The sequence below is a fragment of the Camarhynchus parvulus genome, chromosome 3, assembly GCF_901933205.1.
Source record: "Camarhynchus parvulus chromosome 3, STF_HiC, whole genome shotgun sequence".
In the NCBI taxonomy this organism is placed as follows: Eukaryota; Metazoa; Chordata; class Aves; order Passeriformes; family Thraupidae; genus Camarhynchus; species Camarhynchus parvulus.
Genome location: NC_044573.1, coordinates 44,238,286 through 44,263,261, shown reverse-complemented (window position 1 = coordinate 44,263,261; position 24,976 = coordinate 44,238,286). Strand labels below are relative to the sequence as shown.

At 38.3% G+C, this 24,976-nt stretch overlaps 1 protein-coding gene across 1 annotated transcript in view; it reads right to left on the bottom strand.

The window, feature by feature from the left end:
* The window catches only part of RYR2 (ryanodine receptor 2), a 380,434-nt gene extending 355,663 nt beyond the window's left edge, over nucleotides 1-24,771 (bottom strand). The window contains exon 1 of the mRNA XM_030944688.1: nucleotides 24,632-24,771. Coding sequence (XP_030800548.1) covers nucleotides 24,632-24,679 — 48 coding nt within the window. The 5' untranslated portion in view covers nucleotides 24,680-24,771. The remainder of the gene's footprint in view (nucleotides 1-24,631) is intronic.
* Nucleotides 24,772-24,976: the final 205 nt, after the last annotated feature.

The window sequence follows — 24,976 nt, the reverse complement described above, 5'->3', positions numbered from 1 at the left end:
AGCTACAGCTGCCAGTAAAAATCAGTGAGAGCCTCCAGCATCAGGCAGTTCTGAGATAGTATCATCTCAGAGAAGATAACACAGCAAAAGCCTCAGTGCGAGACTGTTTCTGTCCAAGGTATAAAACACAAGTCTCACAAGCTTCTGGTGAGCAATCCAGGCATTCTTAGCCCAGTTCAGAGCAATATGTCAAAATCTGCCAGAGCTATTCCATTGTCCTAGTATGTTGTGGTTTAGGAATGGTTCTCTCCAATTCAGTGCCCCCACCAGGACTGTTCAAGCCACACTGCCTTTCTCATGCTCCCCTACCTTCCCCTCCCTCTCACCCCTGCAGTGGAATGGAGAGGAGAATTTGAGGCATATAAGGCAGATATTGCAGATTCAGAAAATAACAATTTACTGGAAACAGCAATGAGACAATAAAATGAACAGTAACAGCTGTTCTGTCTCTGTATATAGGGTTATACCCTATATACAGCTGTTGTACCCTCAGAGGACAGAGGGTATAACAAAGAAATAGTTCACAGATAAACCCCCTGAAAATTGACAGATATGATTTTTTGGCTTCCCTCCATTATATATATATTGAACCAGACAAGAACCCTTTCCCCCAGCCCTGGCAATGATGTGAGGTGGTATAGAACAACCTTCAGGTCCTAGTCATGCCCTCTCCTGGCTACTGCAAAAGTTAGCCCTGTCCTGGACAGAACCAGCACATACTACAAAGTAAAACTGAACTGTACTGAATAGTACAAGCCAAATCAGACCAGAAAAACAGATAATTAATGACTAAGCTTTTACAGAATAGTAACTGACCTCCATTCACTCATGCAACATTCTTCCCATGAGTTCAGTAGAGGCAACAGAATACTTCATGGCTTCTTTGAGCAGGAAGAATAAAGAAAAAAAAAAGATTCTATGCTTCTTATGCAAGGAGGACTGCAAAGGAAAACAGGAGGTGTTTCCACAAAACAAACCAGTGGACAAGTATACCAGCAGCAGCAAAAATCAAAAAGCCAGAAGAGGATTTCTAGGGAAACAGACAGTGACTGTGTTTGTTACAACCCATTTCTGTTTGTTCACCCTAATACATGAACTACATTATCTACTTTACAAACAAGCTATGGGAATGGCTTCACGTGGGAAATTGTATTCTTTCTTTATTATTAAAAGATACTTCCTCGAAATCACCCCTGCTCAGTAGTCACTTTGTCCCTGATCAAATGACACAGCTCATTGTTTTCCACAGAAGCAGCAGCAGTAGTTTAGTGCTGAATTCATGCCTATCCTCCTGAAAACTTGGCCAAACCTTTAAATACCACAGACACCATTTGGGAATGAAGTATTTATTTCTTATCAACAGTTATTGTTTAAATGAAGCAATAATGTAAATGCATCGTTCTCCCTATTAGCCTGAAGATGTGAGAAGTCCATCTACTGAGGAGGAGGGCAGTACTTATGATCCCTCAGGGACATATGCCTCCCATCTACAAAAATACAGTCCAGTAGGTAAAAAACAAAAAAGGAAACAAGTTGGGGGCCTCTCATAAGTCTCTGTTTCAAAAAAAGAAGTTTGGTTTTAAAAACAGAAGCTGAAATGACAATAACATCCTCAAGACCAAAGTTGAAGACTTTTCTGCTCTTATACCTTAATAATTAAAAATAATGTGCACTTTTTCTTGCCCCTAAACTACAATGATGTTCTTTCCAGTAAATACTGCTTTTGAAAATGGAATGAAGGTGCTCTGAAGAATCTTAACTTTAAATCTTATATAAGAAAAAGGATCTACTACCAAATTTTAAAAATATGACTTTCTTAAAATCATAACTAAATGGAAACCTAAAAGTTAGCAATTTTTCTGCCTGAAATGAACACTCTTTTTAGCCAACATTTTATTTTTCAGTTTTCTTCCCTCAGGATCTCCAAGTATTGGTGGCCACCACTGAAAGGTAAGAATTAGTCACCTCCACTCCAGAACTTCAGAAGCCTGGAGATGCTCACCACTGAGCTACCATCCTCATACTTACAGACACTTTTATTTGCAATGCACAGCTAACACCACAAGCAGCTAGATTTTTCTCTCTCCCCTAAATCTTTACTGTGGGACTTGCAAATCATGTCTGCTGCCTGGATGGAAAAGGAGCAATAGAAGGAGCAACATCATTTTATTTGCTACCTGAGGACATTCTCTTCATCTCGTTTCTAACCTCACACTGGGAGCTTCAAGAGCCTTCATTTGAACATTTGACTGGGAGGAAGTTCTCATCACAATTAAATTTAAGCATGTGGAACAGCAGTAATTATTAATGTTTAGTTTTAATGGAATTCTTATTTCTTACTGTTGTTACATTCAAGACAGCAGCCCACTTTGAATATTAATCAATTCAGTAATCTTGCAGACTTCCTTTTGAAAAAAATATCCACTTTATTGTAAAGAGTATGTTGAACTGTGAAAGTCAAATTAAAAATACCTATAATGCTGTTTGGGTTTTGCTTGGTTGCTTTTTTAAACAAACTGCAGCTATTGGAATGATAATTTTTTATCATTTTTCACCTCTAAGATTTACTTCGAGCACTGGCAGTAGCTAATACTTTCCAGCACTCAAAGACATAATATAATTGCTAAGCACTATTACTGTGAAAATATACAGGATGCAACAAGAGACTTTACTTCATTTACCTTAACAATAAAGCATTTAGACTGTAAGTTTGTCCTCCACCCTGACTAAAGGGTAAGGATTTAGCTGTGGCATATTCCAGATTGCCTGTCCCCTCACAGCACCACATAATCCACCGCCTGTTCCCTGTTTGCTCACCTACACATGCATGAAGGTCAGGCTTTGAATCCCTTCTCATCCTGCCAGTCCTCACAATACAGGAATGCCAGGGGGATAAGAAGGGATGGATCTCTTTTCCTGCACTGTAAAACAGGCAGCCTGTGCAACCATGGAAGATCACACCTTGCTCCTCTGTCTGACCACAGCGTTGCCCACAACTATCTGACCACAGCTGCTGTTGACTTCTTAAGCTGTCCTGCTAAAAAGAGCTGCACACCACAACTGCAGGTTTCTTAAGCTCCAAGTCAACCACATCTCTCAAATATATGACAGCAGCAACTTTTCAAAAGGGCACAGGAGAGGGTCAGCAATTAGAACCCCCAAAAACATATTGGTGCTTAGTCCATGCCGTTTCGCTTGAGGCACTCTGATTGTCACTGCCCCATCCTGCTACAGCAGACCAGATTTCTGTGCCCAAGCAGCATCAGCCACCATGGCCCTCTCTGTGCACTCCCAGAAATGCTTCTGTGGGCTTTCCAACACAAATCCCATTTCAGGATGCAGAGACAAAAGCGTGCGGCACCTCATCCATGAGGAAAAATATTTCAGCACAGCAATGAAAGCACAATAAGCAAGTAGCAATTATCTCAATTCAGGTGTAAGTTATAACCATGTTTGACAATATTCCTAATTCCCCAAACACCTTTCCCAATAGCCACAAACAGAGACAAACAGACTGCTGCTGCTACAAAGGGCCAGGAAGCCCCCAGAATGCAGGCTACACACAAATGCAACTGTTAGGACTATAAAAAGTAAAAAAATCTGGAACTGCAAAGCCTTCCACAAACATAAAACTTAAGAACTACAAAAAGGGAAAAGTGGATGGGGAATGTGAGATTATAGAAAAAAAAACAAAGTACCCCACATACTGCTAAAAGAAATCCCACTGTTTTTTCAACAGTTGATTCTGTTTCAAGAGTGAACAACAGATTTAAAAAGTACTGAACTTTTTGTATAAGCCTACTAAAAAAAAAAAAACACAATAGTTGCAAATGCATGTAGTACTATTTTTAGTTATGATTCACTGCCCTTTCTAGTACCAGAACTAGAGATTATCAATCGAAAGTTGCACACAGAGGCTTCAAAACAAACAAAAAGCAGTGCTTCCTCACTTAAAATCCACTGCAGCTGAGGAACTCAATTTGCTACCCAATTCAGTGCCACCAAGCCTGAGACTAATTCCCCCAAGACACAAATTGCTACAGGCTGACAGCACACAACATGGACAGGGAAAGTATATTCTTGCCCTCTTCCCTTTCTGTTATTGACCACTACAGGAGATAAAATACTAAACTAAATGTACCCTTTGACCTTCAGTTATTCCTTCAGTTATTTTTATGCTATTATGTAATCTGTAGTAAATACATAAATACAGCACCCCAAAGCACTGCTATTAAGGACTAAAGCAGTCTAGCCTATTTCTCTGGGAGCACTGATGAAGTCTATAGAAGATACATAGATTTTGTGAACGCAATATGTTAGCAGGAGTCAAGAGTTTTAGAATGCCTTTCCTTTCAGATAGCAATGTCTACTTTGGACTGCAATTTGCTTTTCCTGAGTAAGGTAAACTTCTGGCACTAAACCACAAGTAAAAAATGCAGTCTTGCATAATTTCTTTTAATTATTCCTTTCAAGGCATCATTTTTATATTTTAAGACTACAGAAGGGATCTTTAAAAAAAGACTAAAAAAATCCCCACAAAAATATAAACCAGTGAGAGTAATTGAATACAGTTGTTACTACTATTTTTAAAGTGTCTTTCCATCACCTGATGTGAACTAAATACTTTGGCAATTTTATGTAAGGCGTTTTAACTGTGAGTCATCTGCAACTACGCTCTTGCATACTAAATAAGCTGAAAACAGTTGGTACTGCATGCTGAGTGGCATCCCTGTTTTGCTTAAATCTTCAGACTCCATCTTCATATGGTATTTCTGTTCATTTTAGAAACAATGTGTTACACGTTGCACATCTTTGCTTCTGTTTGCCTTTTTTATCCACTAGTACAGATTTGCATTCCAATTTCAGGTGAGTCATTAGGTCCACTTAAAATGCCAGCCTTGGTTCTCACTGGGACTTAATGGCAACAACAAAATAATCTTTTCTTCTTCTTACAACCTAGTAATAATACCTTGAGAAGACATCTGTGTAGTAACTTGACTAGGACAATAAAGTCTGACTAGAAGATCTGGCTAGAAGAGCATCCTTGAATGTACTGAAACAAAATATGAAAATCTTGAGCTATTCAAAGCTTACTAAAGGCAGTTTCCACAAATTAAACAAATCCATTGAGCTAAACCACTCAACGTTTTTCTTACTCAAGTTTTTAACTACAAATTCACTGCTTTACCAGAACACAAGCCCCAAAACCTGTAAGATCTTATAATTCATTGTTCGTTCATTATTTTGTTTGTACCAAGAAATCACAATCTCAAACAAATTTATAAAAAAAATATCAAACTGAAATATCACCGTTTTCACAGAACAGACAGAATAACCAGATTGTAAGAATTCATTACCCTCACTTGAAATATTTAATCCAGAATTTTCTACAATAATGATAATATCCTGAAGTTCAGGGAGGGAAACCAATAGCTAACTACAATTCAGGATTTTAGAGTCCAAATTTAATTTATTCTAGCATTAGGGACCCTTCTTTCTCATTGCATATGTCTTCATGACTGAGGATGGTCAATCCTACATCCAAGAGCAAATTGCAATGTTCTCTGACTTCTCATCCAGAAGGTATTGTGTATTGACATAATACAGCAGCAAGGAAGTAACATTTAAATAAGCCAACTTTTAAGTACAACTAAAAGCCAGACAGACCACCTCTAATACTGGTACATATACAACACAGGATAAAAAACAATTCTATGTACATGGAACACAACGCATTTCGTAGGTACACACAAAAACAAACATAAGAGTTAAAAATTACCTCCAAAGTCATCTCCTTAAAGACATTATCTGAGAATTCCAACATTTATTCAATTCTAATTACAATTTCTTTTTAGGCACTTCAGGAAATTCCAATTTTTTTAATCAGAGCAGACCAAAAAAAAAATCCCCCCACCTTGTTAGCCTAGCTTCCCTCTTCTAATGGTTACATGAAATCAAAAGAAATAACTTTTGACAAGTACATTAATAAAGCCTATACAGATGCCAAAGTTCCTTTCAGATTTTACAGTATATGGATGGAGCAGACAGAGCTTATCCATTAACACTAGAAACTTTGGACAGTTAAATGAACAAACTGGTTGCTGTTTCTGCTCATTTATGACAAAACATTCTACTCAAATATTATTTTATGTAGGGATGTGTATGCTCCCACACCACCCAGTACAGGAGGGCTCAACACTTCCAGGTCTCTAGGATGCATGTTTGACAGTTGTTATTTGGCTATGCAGTTTTTCAGAATAACTGCCCTTTCATTTTTTCCTTTAAGAATAGCTTCTCAAAAAGAACTTCTTCCTAGTCTTTTTAGCCTGATATGCCATGAACACAGGAATCGCAATGCATTCTACTTTAAATTGAATATTACCATTAAAGACGAGGCACTATCTCAAGCCAATCACGCAACCACAATTTAGAACTTTCAATGCAATAACTGCAGTGTATCTTTAATCTAACTATGCTATTATTAGCAGTATTACACATTTTGTACAAAGACATCATGTTTCTGATAACAACCACTGAATACGTTGCAAATAAATTCACCTGTTTTGGTTCAGTCTTCTGTCCAGGAGGCCTTGACTCTCCACACTGACTTCCAGTATCCTCCCACATAATGTCTGCATTGTGTGTCCTCATCTTCAAAGGCACAGCCCTCCAATTCTCTGTATTCGAATTCCCCAGGAATCCAGAGGAGATTGAAATGAACCCCAAGATATCCTCTGTGTTCCTGGGCACTACTTCATTTCCCTGTCCCTTGGTCTCATCTCAGTGTTCCTCTGCTCTTTGAGGCAGGAATTGTGACACGCTGCACATTTGTACACTAGCATAGGGGCACCCTTGCCTCAGCTGAGCCCTCCAGGCACTACGAAATGCAATCAATAACAGTAATTAATTTTGTCCCTTGTTTTCTCTTTTATCCAACTGCTGTGGTCTCTCCTCTGATAACTAAATATACATCATAGCTCCTCATGTTTTGTCCCATTAAGAAAGATATCTATCACTGTCCTCTCATAAGACCTACCCATACCGAATTCTTTAAGAAAACACAGCAATTGGTTCTCTTTATTCAAATTCTGTTCCAAAACTCATTTCCTTCAGATAAACTTTCATTACTAATTTAAGGTAGCATGCACTACTTCAAACTTACAGGTTAAACAACTAAGAAACAAATACAAGAAGTGTTTCAGAATTAAAATACCAGTGTTACATGGAAAATTGTTTTCTTCCATATGTATATATATTCTCTCTTATCAAACTAACAGGTGACAAGTACAAATCTGAAACCAGGGCAGATCTTCCACTACAGATTGGGCCTTCTGACAATGGTTTAAGTTTTTTCAAGACTCCTATTGACATTAAACACAGAAAAACATTCATGTACTTTCACCCATACTCATAAACACATACACACCCCCACAAGCAGTCAAGAGTCCAACAAAGCCAGAGCTCCTTTGGCAAGACAAACCTCAAATGAAAATTAGTGATTTGTGCCAGCACCAGTCATCAACAATTTCTGTGTATCAGTCTCTAAAACACTGAGTACCTATTCCTAGACAGAAAATTCAAGCTCTTTCCACGTAACTAACTCTAACATGACTATTTAAGAGCTCCCATTATGCAGCAGAGACATGAATGTAGAGAAATCACAAGCAACTTGTGCCATTTTAAGTGACTACCAACAGGACACTTTGAGCAAAACCAAGTCAAATTTGGCTTAAACCACAAGCAGGTCATCTGCACTAGCAAATCACATCACTGCCACTTGGTTGCTTGGTCAACCAGGGCAGCACCATGCAAGAAACAGTAAAACATCTCATGAAGATGTTTTAATGTTTTAGTACTTGTCTTAGTATCACATTGAGCACTGAAACAGTGCCAGACAAAGCCAGATTTGTTACAGCTTGTCTGACAGTTTAGGGACCTAATCCTTACACAGAAAACTGACAAAAAAATTGCTTCAGTTTAGAACCCAAAACATGAAACTTCCCTGCTTCAGGTTAAAAGTCAGATTGTGACAACTCATAAACTGGACTTAGACCATTGAAACAGTGGAGGAAGATCCAGCTTTGCAAATGCAAAGCGATGCAATGTATCTGCAACTATCTGAAGACTCCAAATATTTCTCTGCAAAAGACGGTCCAACGTTTATTTCTCTCAAATCAAAGCTGACTTAAACACTTTAAATTTTCTATCTTCTTATTTATATACCTGCAGAAATAATTCTGCTTATTCATTGTGGCCATCAGATTAATTGTGCCTTTTCATTTCTCTGATCGTGATGAAATATTTCACATACATATTTTGCATTTTCTAAATGTTCTTCCTGTAATCTTTTTCTTTACCTAACAAAGTCTCTTCTGAGGATATATATAGCAGTTAGTTACTGCTCTTTAAAAAATGTAGTTAGCCTCCTAATGAGAAATACTCACTTTTTTTTGTTATTTTCCAGAAAAAACACCTAGAAAGCAAAGAAAAGCCACGTGTCAAGAGGTCTTGTAATTCACTCCAATGTCCAGAGCTGGAACAGGGTAGATATGGACTGACAATTGGAATTCTGACCCTGTAAGAATACTCTAATCACTGACCAATTCAATTCTGCATGTGAACAACTTTTCTTAAGTTTTTCTAAAATGGTAATTTTATTCATTATGAAAAAGTCCTACAGTCATGCTATAGGGCTCAGTACATGATGTCATAGACATTTCATGACATCTTGCTTGGACCAATACAGGTTCTAAAACTATTGGTGAGCCCTGAGATGAGACAGGCTGAAGTCCAAAAATTACTTTTTTTATCCCTCTCTAGGTGGACATTCCAAACCCTGGAATAAGTTGCTGCAAGACACTGTGAACTGCATTTGTGAAGAGCTCAAAAGCAAAATGGACTAGATGATCTTGAGAGGTTCCTTTCAACCCCAGTGGTTCTGTAAAAAATCCAAAAAATGTCAAATGTTGCATCACTAATAATTTTGACTATTCAGACTGCAATAATCACCAAGACAACCCCAGTTCAATTCAAACACCTGCTCAGTCCCTTGTAACAGCCAAAAATCAGCAAGAAAACAATTATAGTTATAATTAATTTGGACTTGACAGTTTTGATCAATCAGTCTCCAGACAGGGATTGGAATGTGACTTCATATTATAGATGGAAATCTGGGCTTGAATTCCCACATTGATATGCATTTTAACAAATCCAGTTTTAGCAGCAGAGGTAGAGGATATAATGATTATATGTCTTAGTTTAGCTGAGGTTTTCAATACCTAATGAGGGTTCTGAGGATTGTTCTACTTTTCAACAACACTGTACTTAAGCTGCTTCTTCAGAGGATGAACTTGCAAAAATCAGAAGCCAGATTGCCTTAGCCAGTGTGCTGTCAGTTATACCACACACTCTGTCTAGCAGTAAAAATGTTTTGCCATTGGAACCCCAATCTTCACTCATAAACACCAATACTCATAGAGGTGCTTTCTACAAAAATTCTGAGCAAAGTATTAGGATAGAGTGTGAAGAGCTAATTGTAGACTAAATTTTTAAATATATTTCAAAGATCTCAAATTCCTCATGCAACAAGTAGGCTGAATCCATAATACTTGCCCCACAGGTGATCTTTATAACCTTTAACTAAACAAAGTGGCACTTTATTTCTCAGTTTCCTGGACCCCAGTATCTTTCAAGCCCTCCAATCAGATTTCCCTCCCTGATACAAAGAAAAAGCTAAACCAAAAGAAAATTTAATATCACAATACTTATTGTTTAAAAATCAATCCATATTTAAGTGAAATAGTTAAGAGAGCAGTCATAAATCATCACATTGCTCATGATTTAGTTATCTTCCAAAAAAAAAAAAAAAACCTTTTTATTCTTTATCTTGCAACTTCCAAAACTAAAAAATTTCTCTCCTTTGTTTAACCCAGTTTGCCAGCAAAACCATACCAGGTGAGCTGTGCAACTAATGCACTGAAATGTATCAGAAAAATGCAGTAAGATTTCTAATGGCCAAAGTCTGCAGAATAAAACAAAATGGAAGAAGAAAACAAACAAACAAAAACCCAAACACACACACAAAACCCCACAATTCTCAGGAAGCTCAGCAATTTAACAGCTCTCTGAAGCAACCTTAAAAACATAACATGCTGTAAAACAAATAAAAAAGAACTCCAAACCCCTCAAAAACAAAGCCAGAATCTGCAAGTAGTACTTCTGCATACGAAAAGTCTTAAGTTTAAAACAATATTGGAGAGAAGAGTTACACACTGCATTGCAAGCTGTACCACAGTTTCATGGATGTCAAGTTGACCAAAGAGGTGGGAGCGATACCTCTGTCAGCTAATCTCTAATAATACTCTGTTTGTCTCCTGGATCATCTCCAAATCTCCTAACAGCACCTTCTGTCAACATCCAGAATCAGCTCATGAGCACCACATTGTGCTGCATCAATTACAGTATTTTGAATTTACACATCTCTGACTGTCAAAAGCTCATGATGGAGTCTGTGCTAACTTCAGCTAGGAATGTGCCTCCCTACAATTACCAACATTCTGCAGCATTGGGCTCATCACAGTGCTCTGGCTTTTGTATGCTCCCTGCCTCTACTACTTGTTAAAACTATTTCAATATCAGCATGTAAAAATCCAGTCCTTGGCACAAATGACAAGTCTGAAAATAAAACAGGCAAACGACAGCTAAGAGCAGGAGCCACCATTCCTAGACTGGATATTAAAAGAATTACAATTGATGTAAACAAAGTTACACAACCAAAACCTAGTGAATTCTAACACTGCTCATTTTCTCATCTGAATTCTCTTGCACATCCAGAGGAAAAAAAAGTCCTTGTCCACCAGGAGTTGTGAATTCAGGAGCTTCTGTTAGAGTTGAAGTAAAAAGTTCATGTTTCCAGCTGAACCTGACAAAACTGCCTTCCATAGACCAGAGGGTTGCATGGGAGAAGTACAACCATTCCTGATGAGCTTTCTCTTCCGGATGAGAAGTTTGAAGTTACTGCAACTAAAAGCAAATGGGGGATAAATTCCTCCTGGAAGTCAGCACCAAATCTGTGTAGTCCAATTTTGATCTGTTTTGCATTCTGCAGGATTGAGGAGACTGATGGAACTGTCTTCAACAACAAGATCTCCCTCACCTCATAAGGTGTAGAAAAAATAGGTATTTTGGGCTACTTTCTAGACCTGTAGTATCCACGTCCACCCAAATTCTTTTCTATTCTCTGACACAAGCTAATGTCAGAGAATAGAAAGATTTAGTACAGCTTTCAGAAAAACATGACCAGTCTTAAAAAATGTAGTAATTTATGATTTTACTATGCTGTAGCTCCTTACTGAGAAACACAAATTACAGACTAGAACTTGCTTTCCTCCCTGAGGAGAAAAAAAAAAGAAATCTATATTTGTTAAATTATAAAATTACTATGAGTTTAAGAGACAATGCTCTTATCTCTTTAGGGTATAAAGTCTTTATTATGAAAATATATTACACTTTAAACAAATGTTAAATTTAAATCAAGAAATATATTAAACTTTACTTCAGCAAGAGTTGGGTTAGAAGAAGAAAAGAACATAGGTCAGTTTATAGCAGGAGGTTGTTTATACATGCCTCAATTTTTCTCAAGATCATCCTCTTCAAGACAAAATGCTACCATTTTGAGCTCACCACTCCAGCTCTTCACAATGAGAGATACATGTTTTAGAAAGAAAAGTTTTAATTCCAGATATGGGTAGTTTAGACACAAAAAAAGATTCCAAAAACCCCATGCACAAATCAAAAAGCACCAAGAAAACCAGAAGAGAAAACAAGGCACATTTTCATACAAGTATCACTATTATCTTAACTCTGATAAAATTAACTCAAGTGTTTAAGGAGAAGAAAAACAAAACAAAACAAAACAAAAAAACCAAAACAAAAAAAAAAAAACAAAACAAAACAAAACAAAAAACACCTGCTATACAGCATTTCAAGTAAACACAATCATGAGGCCATGCCACAGTTTGGAGTAATTAGTTTCTGGTAGAAGTTTCTCAACAAGATAGCTGGAAACTGTAGAATAAAACATATGCAAGGGTTCACAGAAAGTTTGTTTATGTGAATGGAAAAACCAGTAAATATGAAGAAACTTACAGACTATTTCAGCAGGATAGAAGCTGGAAGTGGTCTGTTACCAGATACTGCCAAGCAAACCATGTCCAATCAAGAAAACTGGTTGAAGTTCTTTCCACTTAAACTTTGCAGTTTTCCTGGGAGACAAGAGCTCAAGCGCTGGACTAGGCAAATTAGACAAATGTGAGCGGAAGGCATATTCCTGTGCCTATATATTTTTTTCATTATATACTCTGCTCCAATCCAAGTGCAAGGCAAATCAGTCAGATGAACTCAGAAAACTAGAAGACGCATTTTAATGTTTACCTGATCTCTACAATGAATTTGAAAGTGCACATAATTTTAGCTATTTCGCCACTGCCATAGTTAATACATGAGGCTGAAAAAGCAAAGTTTCACAGCAAGAGCTCAGCTCCACAAAGTGCTGATATTCCTAAAACGGACTTTCCTTAGGCTTGCAGACACCAAATAAAAACCACAGGTGCACTGCTGATGTTTCAGAAACTTTGTGACAAGATAATTTCTTACTTTGAAGTATAATTGATACTTTCCTCAGTAACTAAACAAAAGTAATTGCAGTGGTAAAGGCTTCAAGACAAAGAGATCTCATAACCTTGTAATGCAAACCCAGTAAAAAGATATATTTTTAAAGGAATTAATTAAAATATAACATTGAAAGTGTAAAAAATAAATAGTAAGAAGCAGCATTTTTGCATCTATCTAGTACCTAAAAAGCAGCATTCCCCCACAGCATAGATAACTTCCTGAGAAAATGAAACAGTATTTGTAATCTCAAATTCAGGTTAGAGTTGACTTCAGGCTCCATGGTGGACATAATAAAATTTATGCTGGACACAGCAAAAGCACACCGTTAACAAAAAAAAAAAACACGCAAATGCAACTCTGCAAGAATATTTATCTTCTTAACAAAGACATCAGGGAGATTTGTAGAGAAAGAAAAACCTAACTTTCTTCTCAGAAAAGAGAAGCACATGAGGGATTATTACCTTTACTGAATTGGACATGATATATCTGAGTAGCCAAGTTGGAACAATTTACCATTAGGTGTAAATATCTTGACAGACAGCTAGCAACAAGCACACAATTTTAAACTAATTTTGCAAAAGCCAGGTCACACACTTCTGGCACCTAAGGAAGATTAATATTAATTGTGTTAAAATGGCAGACAAGGGCATGAATTCAACACATTTAGGCCATTACATACAACAGCACACAACACAATTAGTGTATGATTCAGCTCTGGTTAAAATCTAGAGGAGGTTTGACATCAACATCAGTGAGAACAGAACCAGACTTACAAAAAACATACATGGCCATATAGAGACATCACAGTCATAGACCAACAAATCATTTTCATTTAAACATTCACTGGAATGTTTAACAGATGAAGAGTAGATTATTCTGCTAGACAATATACTAAAATCAATCAATTTACATTTGATTTCCAGTATCATTTAAGCAAGAGGTAAGGAAGACAGGTTTTGATTTGAAGCAGTCTTGTAATACAGGATTTGTTTTTAGGCTTCTAGCCAAAAAGTGTATTTGTGCCATAAGTATTTTCTTCCAGACTTTTGTTAATAGAATAACCTTTAACAACCTGTTATACCAATCTGCCTGTTTTATGTATTTCTTTCATTTAAAAGATTTATTCCTTAGGCAAGAAAAATGAGATCCAGCTAGAAATTTTGAAAGGAATATAATTTTTTTTTTCAGCTGATTACTCATTAATTGAAACGTATGCAGTAAGGTTACAAACCTATTTCACATGCAGAATTCCTTGTTTCTCTGCCCCTCCCAGTAAAACAAATTACTAGGGTACAACCACTAATAGCAAATCGTAACTTTTGAGTAAGAACTTACTACAACAAAGTGCGCTTCCCAAGCTCTAGATGTGGTTCCAATTGTCAAACTGTAATTCTGTAACAGACATAAATCATCATAAAAAAAACCTCACTCATCAACAGAAGTTACAGAGGTAAATAAAGAAGTAATTTTGTTAGCACTGATAATACCACACAGTTCACCACCAATTAACCTCATTCCTTCATTGAATATGTGTTCTGACCCATGTTAGTTTATTTTGTTAGTAAATCAAAAAGTGCAGCAAGGCTTCCTGTGCAAACAGAAGTGCAAATGCCATGCATAAGAAATAAATGTCCCCCATCAAGTTGGGAAGGTTGAGCACTTCTCATACACCATTTTAATTGGATTACTTTACAGGATTACAGCCTCAGAAAACTGATATAGTAACTCTCACCTCAAGGTTTTCCTAGCATCAGCAGAAAATACCTTTGTGCAGAGGGCCAGAGTAAACTATTCCATAAGTCAGGCACAGGATGTGTGGAGCTGATTTATCAAGTCTGAGGGACAGTCCCCCAAAACAAACTGGTTTTGAAGGGAAAAATATTGTCACTGATGTTCTTTTATCTTTACAGCTTGTCAAGAGAAAAATAAACTGTAGAACAGAAAGCAGAATAAAAAATGTGCATAAAATAGAAAACATCTAATTCTGCTTCAGTAACAGATTTCTACTACCAGAAAGGAAAAAACTCAGAAAATTCAGCTGCAATTGCAGCTGACATACAAATTATGAGATAGAATTCAACCAGAAATTTCAAAAGAAAAAACAGCAGTACATTACTTCGGATATAATCAGAATAAAATGATGCTTGTAACATTTTCAACAGAATATGTCAATGTTGCAACTTGATATACCTTTAAACCACGTCCATTTAATTTTCAGTAGATTAAAAGAGGTATGAGAATTCCAAGGTCCGATGGGAGAAAAAAGAATCAAATATGCTTTCAGTTGCTTGAAGTCAATAAACAAGTGTAAATATCCCAGTATTTTAAAATGCAGGTATACAGTATTTTACTGAACTGAGCAACACATCTCACCTGGAAAAAGATACCTCCACTCAACTTTAGGAACATGAAAATCTAATTCTCACTACCTAATTACTCATTTTTCACCTCCCACTCATGGAAAATTGCAGTGTTTCTTCTTGCATCTAAACTTAAATAACACTTTCTATGCAAAAGCTGGTTTGTTGAGTTTTTTGGTTTTTGGTTTGTTTTTTTTTTTTTTCCTGAAAAGCCAGGCAACAAACTATGCCTCTCAAAAGGACAACAAAGCTCACCTTCAAGTTATGACATCCCTCCCTCCTACACTCCATCCCTCTCCCTTTCTAGACAAATTCTGTTCAGTTGAAATTGAAGATTTTAGAGTCTTTCAGTTCAATAAGATGAAGCTTTCCAGAGGTAAAGCATGCAAAGGAAAAGGAGAAAGAAAATGCAGACTAATCACACATGAAGACAAATGGTGCTCTGAATACATTTTACTGAAATTCTTGTGATAACTTCTGACATCTTAGTAAACTTTGTGTGATATTTTTAAAACACTTATTTTCTTGTTCTGAGAGAACAAAAGAACAAAACCTTGACCTTTGTCAGACTAAGCATAAAATTAGAAAGAAAAAAAGAAATTTGACAGAAAGAAATTACAACTTTAAGAGACCTCTTCAAAAAAAAAAGCAAAGAAACCCCAAAAAAACACATAACCTTCTATCAATTTGAATGAATTCTTAAATTCATAACTATAGACAATAGCAAGTGCTACCACAGACTTAGGTTGAAGCTGTACCACACTTAAAATCAGGAAGAGCCATCAACTCAATACTGGAAGAGAAGGATCTCAGTGGCTCTGACAAGACCAAGGGAAAGTGACAAGGATTAAACAAAGTTTCGGACTCAGATCTTGAAACTCCAAAGAAAAGCAAGTTAAAATGAACCAGAAGATAGGGTAGAGAACAAACACAGTACCCTTCTTGTAAAAGATACTGCTAACAGATTCCAGAAATGGACTTGGAGGCATAACATTGCAATATTCTGAAATGATCCAAAACTGCAATGTTTCTCCTGCAGGATTTCAGGAACCTTCTCAAATCAAAGAAAATTTACAGGATATTTCTACAAGAATCCTGGTCAGATAAAAATGAGGACCAGGCCTTCATTGATTCTTCTTCCATTGACGTACAACTAGCAAAAGTAGTAACTCTTTAAATGCATAATTCATTACATGAGACACATTAGAAGTGATTAAAGACTAAATAATAAGGCGGACATATCTGATCAGGTAGTCAGACCATCATGTAAAGACCTAGTGAAAAATATCTTGGGGTATCAATCATTAATTCACAAGCTTACCCTACTGAAATTCAATTAACAATGATGGCATCTGAGTTTTCTGGATTTACCTGTGCAGCTATCACCCTCCTGCAATTACTAAATAGTAGACTAGCGTTTTTTCTTTTGCTCACAAGCTTTTCTGAAGGACCCAAGACTACCATAAACTAGGCACACCACTGACATAGGCAGCTGAGCCCAGCAGAGCCTGGTGGAGCTGGTGTGGCACAAAGTCAAATCCCAGCAGACTTGGCATGGCCCGGGATAAATCTTTGTTTTCTGTGTTAGCTGGGGTACAGAACAAAAAAAAAAAAAAAACCACATTTATTTAATACAAGCTTTTAAGAGAAAATTAATCCAACTCTTAAGCAATGAAGAGCTATTAAATTGTCTGTAACACCAGAAGAAAGAAAGAAATGGGGATGGAGAGAACTTAATGAGTATTTCCCTGCATCACATACTGTGAATTTTTTTACTTTCCACTTGCATGGAAAAGGGAATACACATTCTAGCTCCCTGGTACTTGCCATAAAGACTATAAACACACATAACTATCTATTCATTAGCACTGCAAAATCCACTTCATAAATGGGCAGTAAACAGACAAAAATATGAAGTTGCAAGATTGGGGATTTGCTAAAACATGAGTGTCAGTGTTAGGAGCACGCAGAATTCTGGTGACTGTTGCAGGGCTAGGGATTCTTATCTATCTGTACAGGTATTGAGGTTGCTTCTGTCCCCATTGGAACCAAATGCTTTCACAAAGGCAGCCTAAGGATGAAGACCGTGTGTCTGCAGAGAGAGGTTTAACAATCTGGCTTGTGCTTAGCATGTTAGGTCTAACTAAATTATTTCCTAGTTTCACAACTAGGAATAAACACACAGTAGGTGATCTTCAAATGTTTATCAGCATGGCTACATGCCTGATATACAATGAGGATCAGTTACCAGTGAATAGATCCTATGATACAGAAATTTACTGAATCTTACTGCAGATCTATCCAATTGCCTAGGCTTACTCTGAATACTCTACAAATTCCATTCATTCCTCCACCTAAATTTATATACAAGGAATTCTGCTTGCCCATCACAGGAATGAAGATGTTCATACACCACAGGAAATTATCTGGCATGTTCAGCAAAGGAAGATATATTCCTCTTTCTCATTTTCCTTTTTCTGAAGCCAAAGAACACATTCTACACAAATCCCAGGTACTTGTTTTTTCCAGCTTTGCCTGGTTTAAAAGGAAGGAATATAGCTGTAAGAGACAGCCATTTCTGGCTTGATTCCATTAATACAACTCCACATTCTGGCAACCTCCAGGAAAACTCACAGACAGCCAATGCAAATTTTGTGTTGCTTCCTTTCATCATTCCTTTGAAATGAGGATTTAAGCAGAGATATACTTCAAATTCAGTGCACCCAGTTTTCACATCAGAATTCCAGAGAGGTTTTCAGAGAGGTTGAGAGATAAGACATGCCAGTGATTGACATTTGGTTATGCCAGCTAATATCCTTCAGATATTATTTCCCACAGTCAAGTAAAACACAACTAGGAAACACAGGTCTGTTGTGATGCAGCATTATTACTTAAATCCTCTGGGAAGCTGTCTCGCAAAACACAATGATCTTGTCACTCCATCTCAGTGACAAAAAGAGTTGTCCTGAACCAAAATGTCATCCACATTAAAAATTAAGTGACCCATGCATCTTACAGAGTGATACCTTGTAGATTTTTGCCAAAGTCCCTCTGGGAAGTCTGAATTACTAGGACACCTAATATACTTTTTTCCAAGCACGTGACAATTGTAAGGAAGTCATTCCTGACTATGATAAACATTAAAGTATGCCACAACACTGAAGGAATGACATCATCTTTTTATTTAAAATTTTATGCAGTTGTTAGTGTGGATGCTCTTATAAACACATCAATATTACTTTAAATATGACCATTTGAGCACTACATTTACAGAGGAATTGCAGCTGTCACATAAGTTAACGCATAAGTTCATGTTATGACACCTTACCTATCATATCTTTCCCTTTACTAACAGAAGGCCTTTAGACACCAGTTTGTTTTTATTTAGCAATGCTGAGAAACTATGAAAAGCTTCTACTAATTACATGCCTCAAAAACATTTGTTCCAACCTATAGTAGCTGAGTAACATCACTGGGCTCAAGAAGCAGCTACACATTTGAAGAGTTTAAACCCTTCACCTCACAAGGTGCACCATTGTTATTAGGTTAAAAAAAAAAGAAAAATAAAAAGTTCTTTAATAGCTGAATACATAATTAGTTAATGAATTTCACAGTTAATAACAAGGGACTACAGTATAAAACTACACTGCAGTAAAACACATGGGAGCTCTTGCTAGTCTTTGTTGGGAAACTGGGGTGACCCCTCGTGATGGTGCAGGCAGTGCCCTTAAGCTACTCTATTTCTTACAAAGAGAACAAAGAAACACCACAGCTTTGCCTCTGATAGTCACAGGATATTGCAGTAAGTTCCATATTGCTGTGGTTAACTATAAAAAGGCTTAAACTGTTATCAAAACTAGTTCCTTTATGCCTTTCCTCAGTCACTGAGATGCACCAGGCAGACTCAGAGGTCCTCCATTGCCAGAGTGGTACAGACAACACAGCCACACATGGCATAAGTGCCATACACCTGCAAAACATAGTACAGGTCTTTAGCAGAATACAAATTGGAGACAGAAAATAATGCCAGGCAATCCTAACTTTGCTACGGGGACAAATTCCAGAGTATAACTGTGTCAAACAAGCACAGTAAGAAGTTCAAATTATTTCAATCACCCTGGTAAAATGTGGTCATTTTACAGTTCAGTTACGGATGTATTATTACCAAATGAAAGAAATTTACGTCACTGAAGTTTTATTAGGAAGTATAGGAATATACGCACTTCTTGATTTTCTTTCTGACATCCACACAAAGCTTCATTTTAGTCAGATCAGGACATTTAAGCAAAAGCATAGGTGTCATTCAGAAAACACTACCAAAACTAATGCAAATTTTCAACATGAATCAAAAATCAGAAGAAAAAGATTTCTGTCTTTTTAGTTTAATTCACATACTTCCTGAGGTCAGTACTTCTCCACACAGCTTCCAATTTTCTACCTTGATTCAGAGAAATACTTCAATAAATCCATATACCTGCTAAAGAAAGATTGGCTTATTTTCTTGAATTAGAATCATCTGTGCACTTTGCACACAGCATGTAAGAGGAAAATCCACTTTTAAAATATTCCTGTAATAAGATAGCACATAAATAGAGAAGTACAAGTCAGACATAGCTCTCATGCCCATCCTAAATCTTGGGTCAGAAATAAGTGGTATTCTCTCTTTACAGTCTGTCCACATTTTAAGTTCCTATGATGGATTTTCCTCAGGTCTTCACAATTCCAAAATGCAGGATGCATCAAAACATCTTCAGACTCTGACAGGAAATGCAGCTCCGTCTCTCAGAATATCAGTCAGCCAACTCACAGGGCTATCAAGAAACTTCCCTGGTGGATCAACTATTAGCTACAGAGTTTCCCCAGCTGCCTTCTCACACACCAAATACAGACAACTTCCAGATGCAGAACATGGGACAAGACAGTACATGCACTAGACAAGTGATTTCATCCACTAATATCATCTTAAAGGTGGCATAAAATGTTTGGCAACCAATTTTGGAATAAAAAAAATTATACCTGAAAGGTTCACATGTAATCTCCAAAAAAGAAATGGACTGCATGTTCTAGCTAAAACCCCTTCACTACAAACAAGCTGTCCAGCTCAATTCCAAAATAGAATTTGAGATCATATTCAGTATCTGTACTGCAGTGCAGTGCCTTAGAGAGGAAGGTACAAATGCTGCAATCTCAGCCACGCCATCCCTCACATGAGCTGTTAAACAGTGGTCTCTTGTGCCAGTCCCTGGTGTATCTTCAAAAGTCACACACCGACAAGCACAAGAAACACTTTTTAAAATAAACAAAGGATTTTCAAAGTGGGTTTTGGCATATTTTAATTCTAAAATTGCTTCTAATAGCCAAGATTGCCTCTTTTTGTGCATTCTGACAATTGTATGTTTGATGACTGCAGCTACCAGAATCTCACATATTTTGATAAACCCCTTTAAAAGATAAGCATCACATGAAAAGCAGTGAGGGATTAAAAAAAAAAAAACACTTTTCTTTTCTTTTCTGTTTCACTGAGAGACTTGCATAATTCTTCTACTGTTGAGTTACGTATCTTAAAATAATCTTCAGATCTTGTTTCTTCTCGTTCTTTTCATGTCCTCTAATTCCACAGAATCTTCCTGTAGGATGGCATGTAAGCATACAACTTTTAGTCAGATTAAAGTGGCACATATTGTTTAAATGCTGCCCTAATGAGGAATATCTGGAACAGAAGAGACTCTGAAATCACAGAACTGCTGTCCTTGAAATGTGAACACAGCATTCTTCATTTCAAACTTCTCTGCCATAAACTTCATCCTAAAACCCAGCAATGAGTGAACAAAAATCTTTTGCAGGTCAAACAGGAATCCTAAGTAATGTTTAAATTCGTTTCAGACTACTCTTCCAGTGTTGCAAAACACACACTTTCCACTGGCAGTAACACTCAGAACTATTAAATCCATGTAGAAAATAAAGCAGCACAGAATACATTCACACAAGCAAGAGGTTCTGTTTTATTGCAAGCTAATTAAAAAAATTTGAAAAAGGCATTAGAAGAGAGTACAACATAGAATGTTAGCATTCAAACCTTACAAAAAAAAAAAAAAAAAAAAAAGAGATGGAAAGAGATGATGACTCCATCGGTCCTGGGGAACATGTGCTGCTCACACTGATTACGCCTCCGATTCCTGACAGGCATGGTAGTCATCACTGTCTCAGAAGACAGTGAAAAAAAACATAACCCTGTCAGCCCTACTTCAGCATGTCCTGTTGGTGTCTCCTACCATAAACAGCTAAAAGCAGACCTGCCTCTAATTTAAGAAACTCCACAACTCTAGAAAACCAAACTGGCATCAGGAACATCACAAGATCAAACAGCTAAATTACACATTTCCTATCACTTTTAGGTACAGCTTGCTCCTGAAAGTCAGGACACCTTTAAAAAATAAAAGGGAAAAATATAGGCAATATTTTTTTGAAATCTTGCAATTGGTTTTAATCCTCTCACTAGCTTGCTACCCAATTTCTTGCAAAGGCCTTCCCTTATGGGGGTTCTGTGTCCCAAAAAACAGTCTTTGCATGTGTATATTAAGGAAGGAGCCTATGCATTTAGGGGAAAATATCTTCTGTTTTCTCTTGGAACTTGGAATTATTTTCACTCTCGTCAAATTACGCATCCTAATAAAAATAAAAACAAACAAATAAAAACCAGGTGATTTCCATCTTAATTATGAATGTTTTAGATTTTTGACTGTAAAGACCAAACAGTGAAATCTAAGTTACATATACCCTTGATCTTTCTAGTATTATAAAATAAAAAACAAATTCCCCTACAGGGAAGAGGTCCTGCCTGGACACACAACTAATAAACACACAGCAGGATACTTGTTGCCCTTCACTTCTCCTGCACAGTATGTGTTTATTCTGTGGGAGAGGTCAGGAGAATGCATGTCCAAGCCTAAAAAAGGCCACACATAATACAAGGTCATCTCCACCTGGAGCATTTGGTAAACTAATGAGGGAGATCCCCATTTCCAGAAAAGCAAGTAAGTCACAGGACTACAGAAGAGCTCCTTGAGGAGAACTGAACAGCAGAGAGCTGAGCTCCAGTCTGTCCAAAGTTGTTCCAAACAATGTAAGCTCTGATGCTTCCAGAAATACAGGGCACTAATAGGTTGTGTTCACGTCTCAGAAGTGATGTATCAAACGCAAATTATTCCCAAAAGAAACAGAAATATATCCTAGCAGCAGAATTTGCAGGAGGTAAGGCTTAATGCCACTTTACCAAAACAAAACCAAACCAGGGAAAAAAAAAAAAACAACAAAAAGGTAAAGACGAGGAATCATTAGACATATAGGAAAGTGTGAAGATGAGGGAAAAATCGAAATTTCCAATAATCATGTGGCAAAAATACAAATTCAGTCTAGTAGCTTCATGCAAATAAAGGGAATTTTTAATTGAGTAAAACCTCATGTGCAATTTTAAACATTAAAAAAAATACAGTGTTTACATTCCAGGGTAGACTCTAAAGATTTTAGGAAGTTTATCAGGTCCTACCAAAAGAAGAAAATATGAAGAGCACTGTTTACATGTAGTAGGCCTACAGATGTCATCCTCAAAGTATTGAAAGCACAGAATGCTTTTTGCTTGCATACAGTGTTCTTTGAGAAGTTCTCATTTATCTACAAAACATTTATGAATCCATCTGTCCCTAATTAGTATTTTAAAAATAAATAAATAAAAAGCTGCAGTAATTACCAGGGTAATTTAAGATTTCCAGTGCTTTCTACCAACAGCATGCAAAAGAAAGTTGCATATATCTAAAAGCTTTAGAGACCACTAATCCAAGCCTTCTAACAATAGAAGTGGAAGACTACATGAAAAAAAAGTCTAAAAGCACTGAGTTTTCCAAGTAATGCTCATAACTTGGACAAAGTGGAAGGAAGAGAAGAATAAAAATCACTGCTTACATATCGCTACAGAGTATACAGGTTTCTCAGGCCTTTTTGATTAAACTACACAACATGCCTCCCCAAAGCCTCAGTTTACCATATTCAAGGTCATTTTACCACTGGTGCAACATTCTAAACATTTTCAAGTATTATCTAAGACTGGGTTTGCCATATCTGTATCAAGCCTGACACACATTATCAGGAGAGCTGTTTTACATAACATGCTGCTGCTGTCAGGTGCTGGAGTTTAACATCACTGTAGATGTGCTGAGCTGTATTAGCATGCTCAGTGTTTCTCCTTCCCTATTAAGCATTCAGATAACACGAACTAAGCTTAACATTCATGCCTGCAGTAAGGCTGCCATGGTACAAGTCTTCCAAAAATCTTTACCAGTGAAAAGTACTAATAAAAAAAACACCCATAAATTGAGATGACAAATTTTCTTTCACAGAAATATTTTTCTGTTTTGTCTTCAGGTGTCAGGCAACACTACAAGTCACATAACGCTGACAGGAAAAAAAAGTTGCCTATCTTCATGACAATGTTGCGTAACAGCTGTATTTTCTGTAAAAGCAGATTTTCTAGGAATCCTCGAACAAATAAAAAAATTAATACTAAGGTGTACATCTACTGTTGTGCGGTTTCTGATAGAAATGGAAGACAACTGAGAACCAGGATTCTCAATGCCGCAAACAGCACATGAACATGTTTCACATACACTATATTGCTTTCTTTCCACCCCCATTTAGATGTATTTTTTTACAAGCCACTGAACGTGAACGTTTTCTAAATCAGACTGTACTAAATAAAAGGTAAGTTAAGCTTTATCCTACAGTCTCTGTGTTTCCAGCTCTACTTAACAAATGTCTCAGCAATTTTTCCTCAAACTGTGGCACGGTTGGTATACACCACCATTCTAGATGCAGATGCCTATCTGTAAACTTGCTAGCATTGTGCATATAAACGGCACTTGGGACATGGCCGAGAAGATAAATAAAAGCATTGCTTGAAGAAACATAATCCAGATAAGCATTAGATGCAGCAGTCCCGATGCATTAATTAAACGGAAGGAAGAAGCGCTCTAGCGCCTTAACATGCTCTGGACCGAAGTAACGAAAGGATGCGCACGCCAGAAAAAGCCGTATTAGTCCGTGCCCAGCGAGGAGAACGCCTGCAAGTTAGTGGGAACCTCCGTGGGGAGGGGACAGGGTGAGAGAGGTGGGGTTTTTTCCCCAAGCCTATTTTTGCCAAGGGAGCGTGATTGCAGTTTTCGCGCTGGGGACGGCTGCTCGGTTAGTCTCTGCAGCAGGCGCACACACCGCGGCCGGGAAGGCAGCGCGGAGAGGTGCGCTGGGGAGGCGCCGCTCGCCCCCGCCCGCCCGGCCCTCACCCTGCCCGGGTTGCCCCCGCCCGGGCCGAGCACGGCCGCCCGCCCCTCCCGCTCCTCGCGGCGCGGCCAGCCGGCTATCGCTCCCCCGCCCGGCCACGGAGCCACACGCTGCCAGGTGGAGAGAGACGGGGCCGGGGCTCCGGAGCCCGCTCCGAGCTGCCCCCGCCCGGCTCCCACCCCGGCCGGTCCAGGCGTCGCCCCCACAGCCCCGGCCCGCCCGGCGCCCCGCCACGGCGCGGAGGTGAGGGAGGCAAGCGCGGCGCTTACAGTTCGCAGGAACTGGATCTCGTCCTCGCCCTCGCCCCCCTCGGCCATGGTTGCCCCTGTCTCTCCTTCTGCCGGGCGCTGCTCCTGGTGCCCGGGCGGGCGGCGGTCGCTCCCCGCGCCGGCGGCGGCAGGAGGCTCACGGCCGCGCCGCACCGGGCTGGGGCAAGTGCGAGGGCGGCGGAGCCGGCGGCCCCAGCCCGGCCCTGGCTGCGAGCGGGGTGCGGGTGCCCGTGCGCCTGCAGCAGGTTGGCAGCGCTGCCCGGCTGCCTGTGCCTGCCGCGGGGAGGGGGATGCGATTAACCGGGGGAGGAGGGGAGGCGGAGCTCCGGCCCCCCCCCGCCGCTG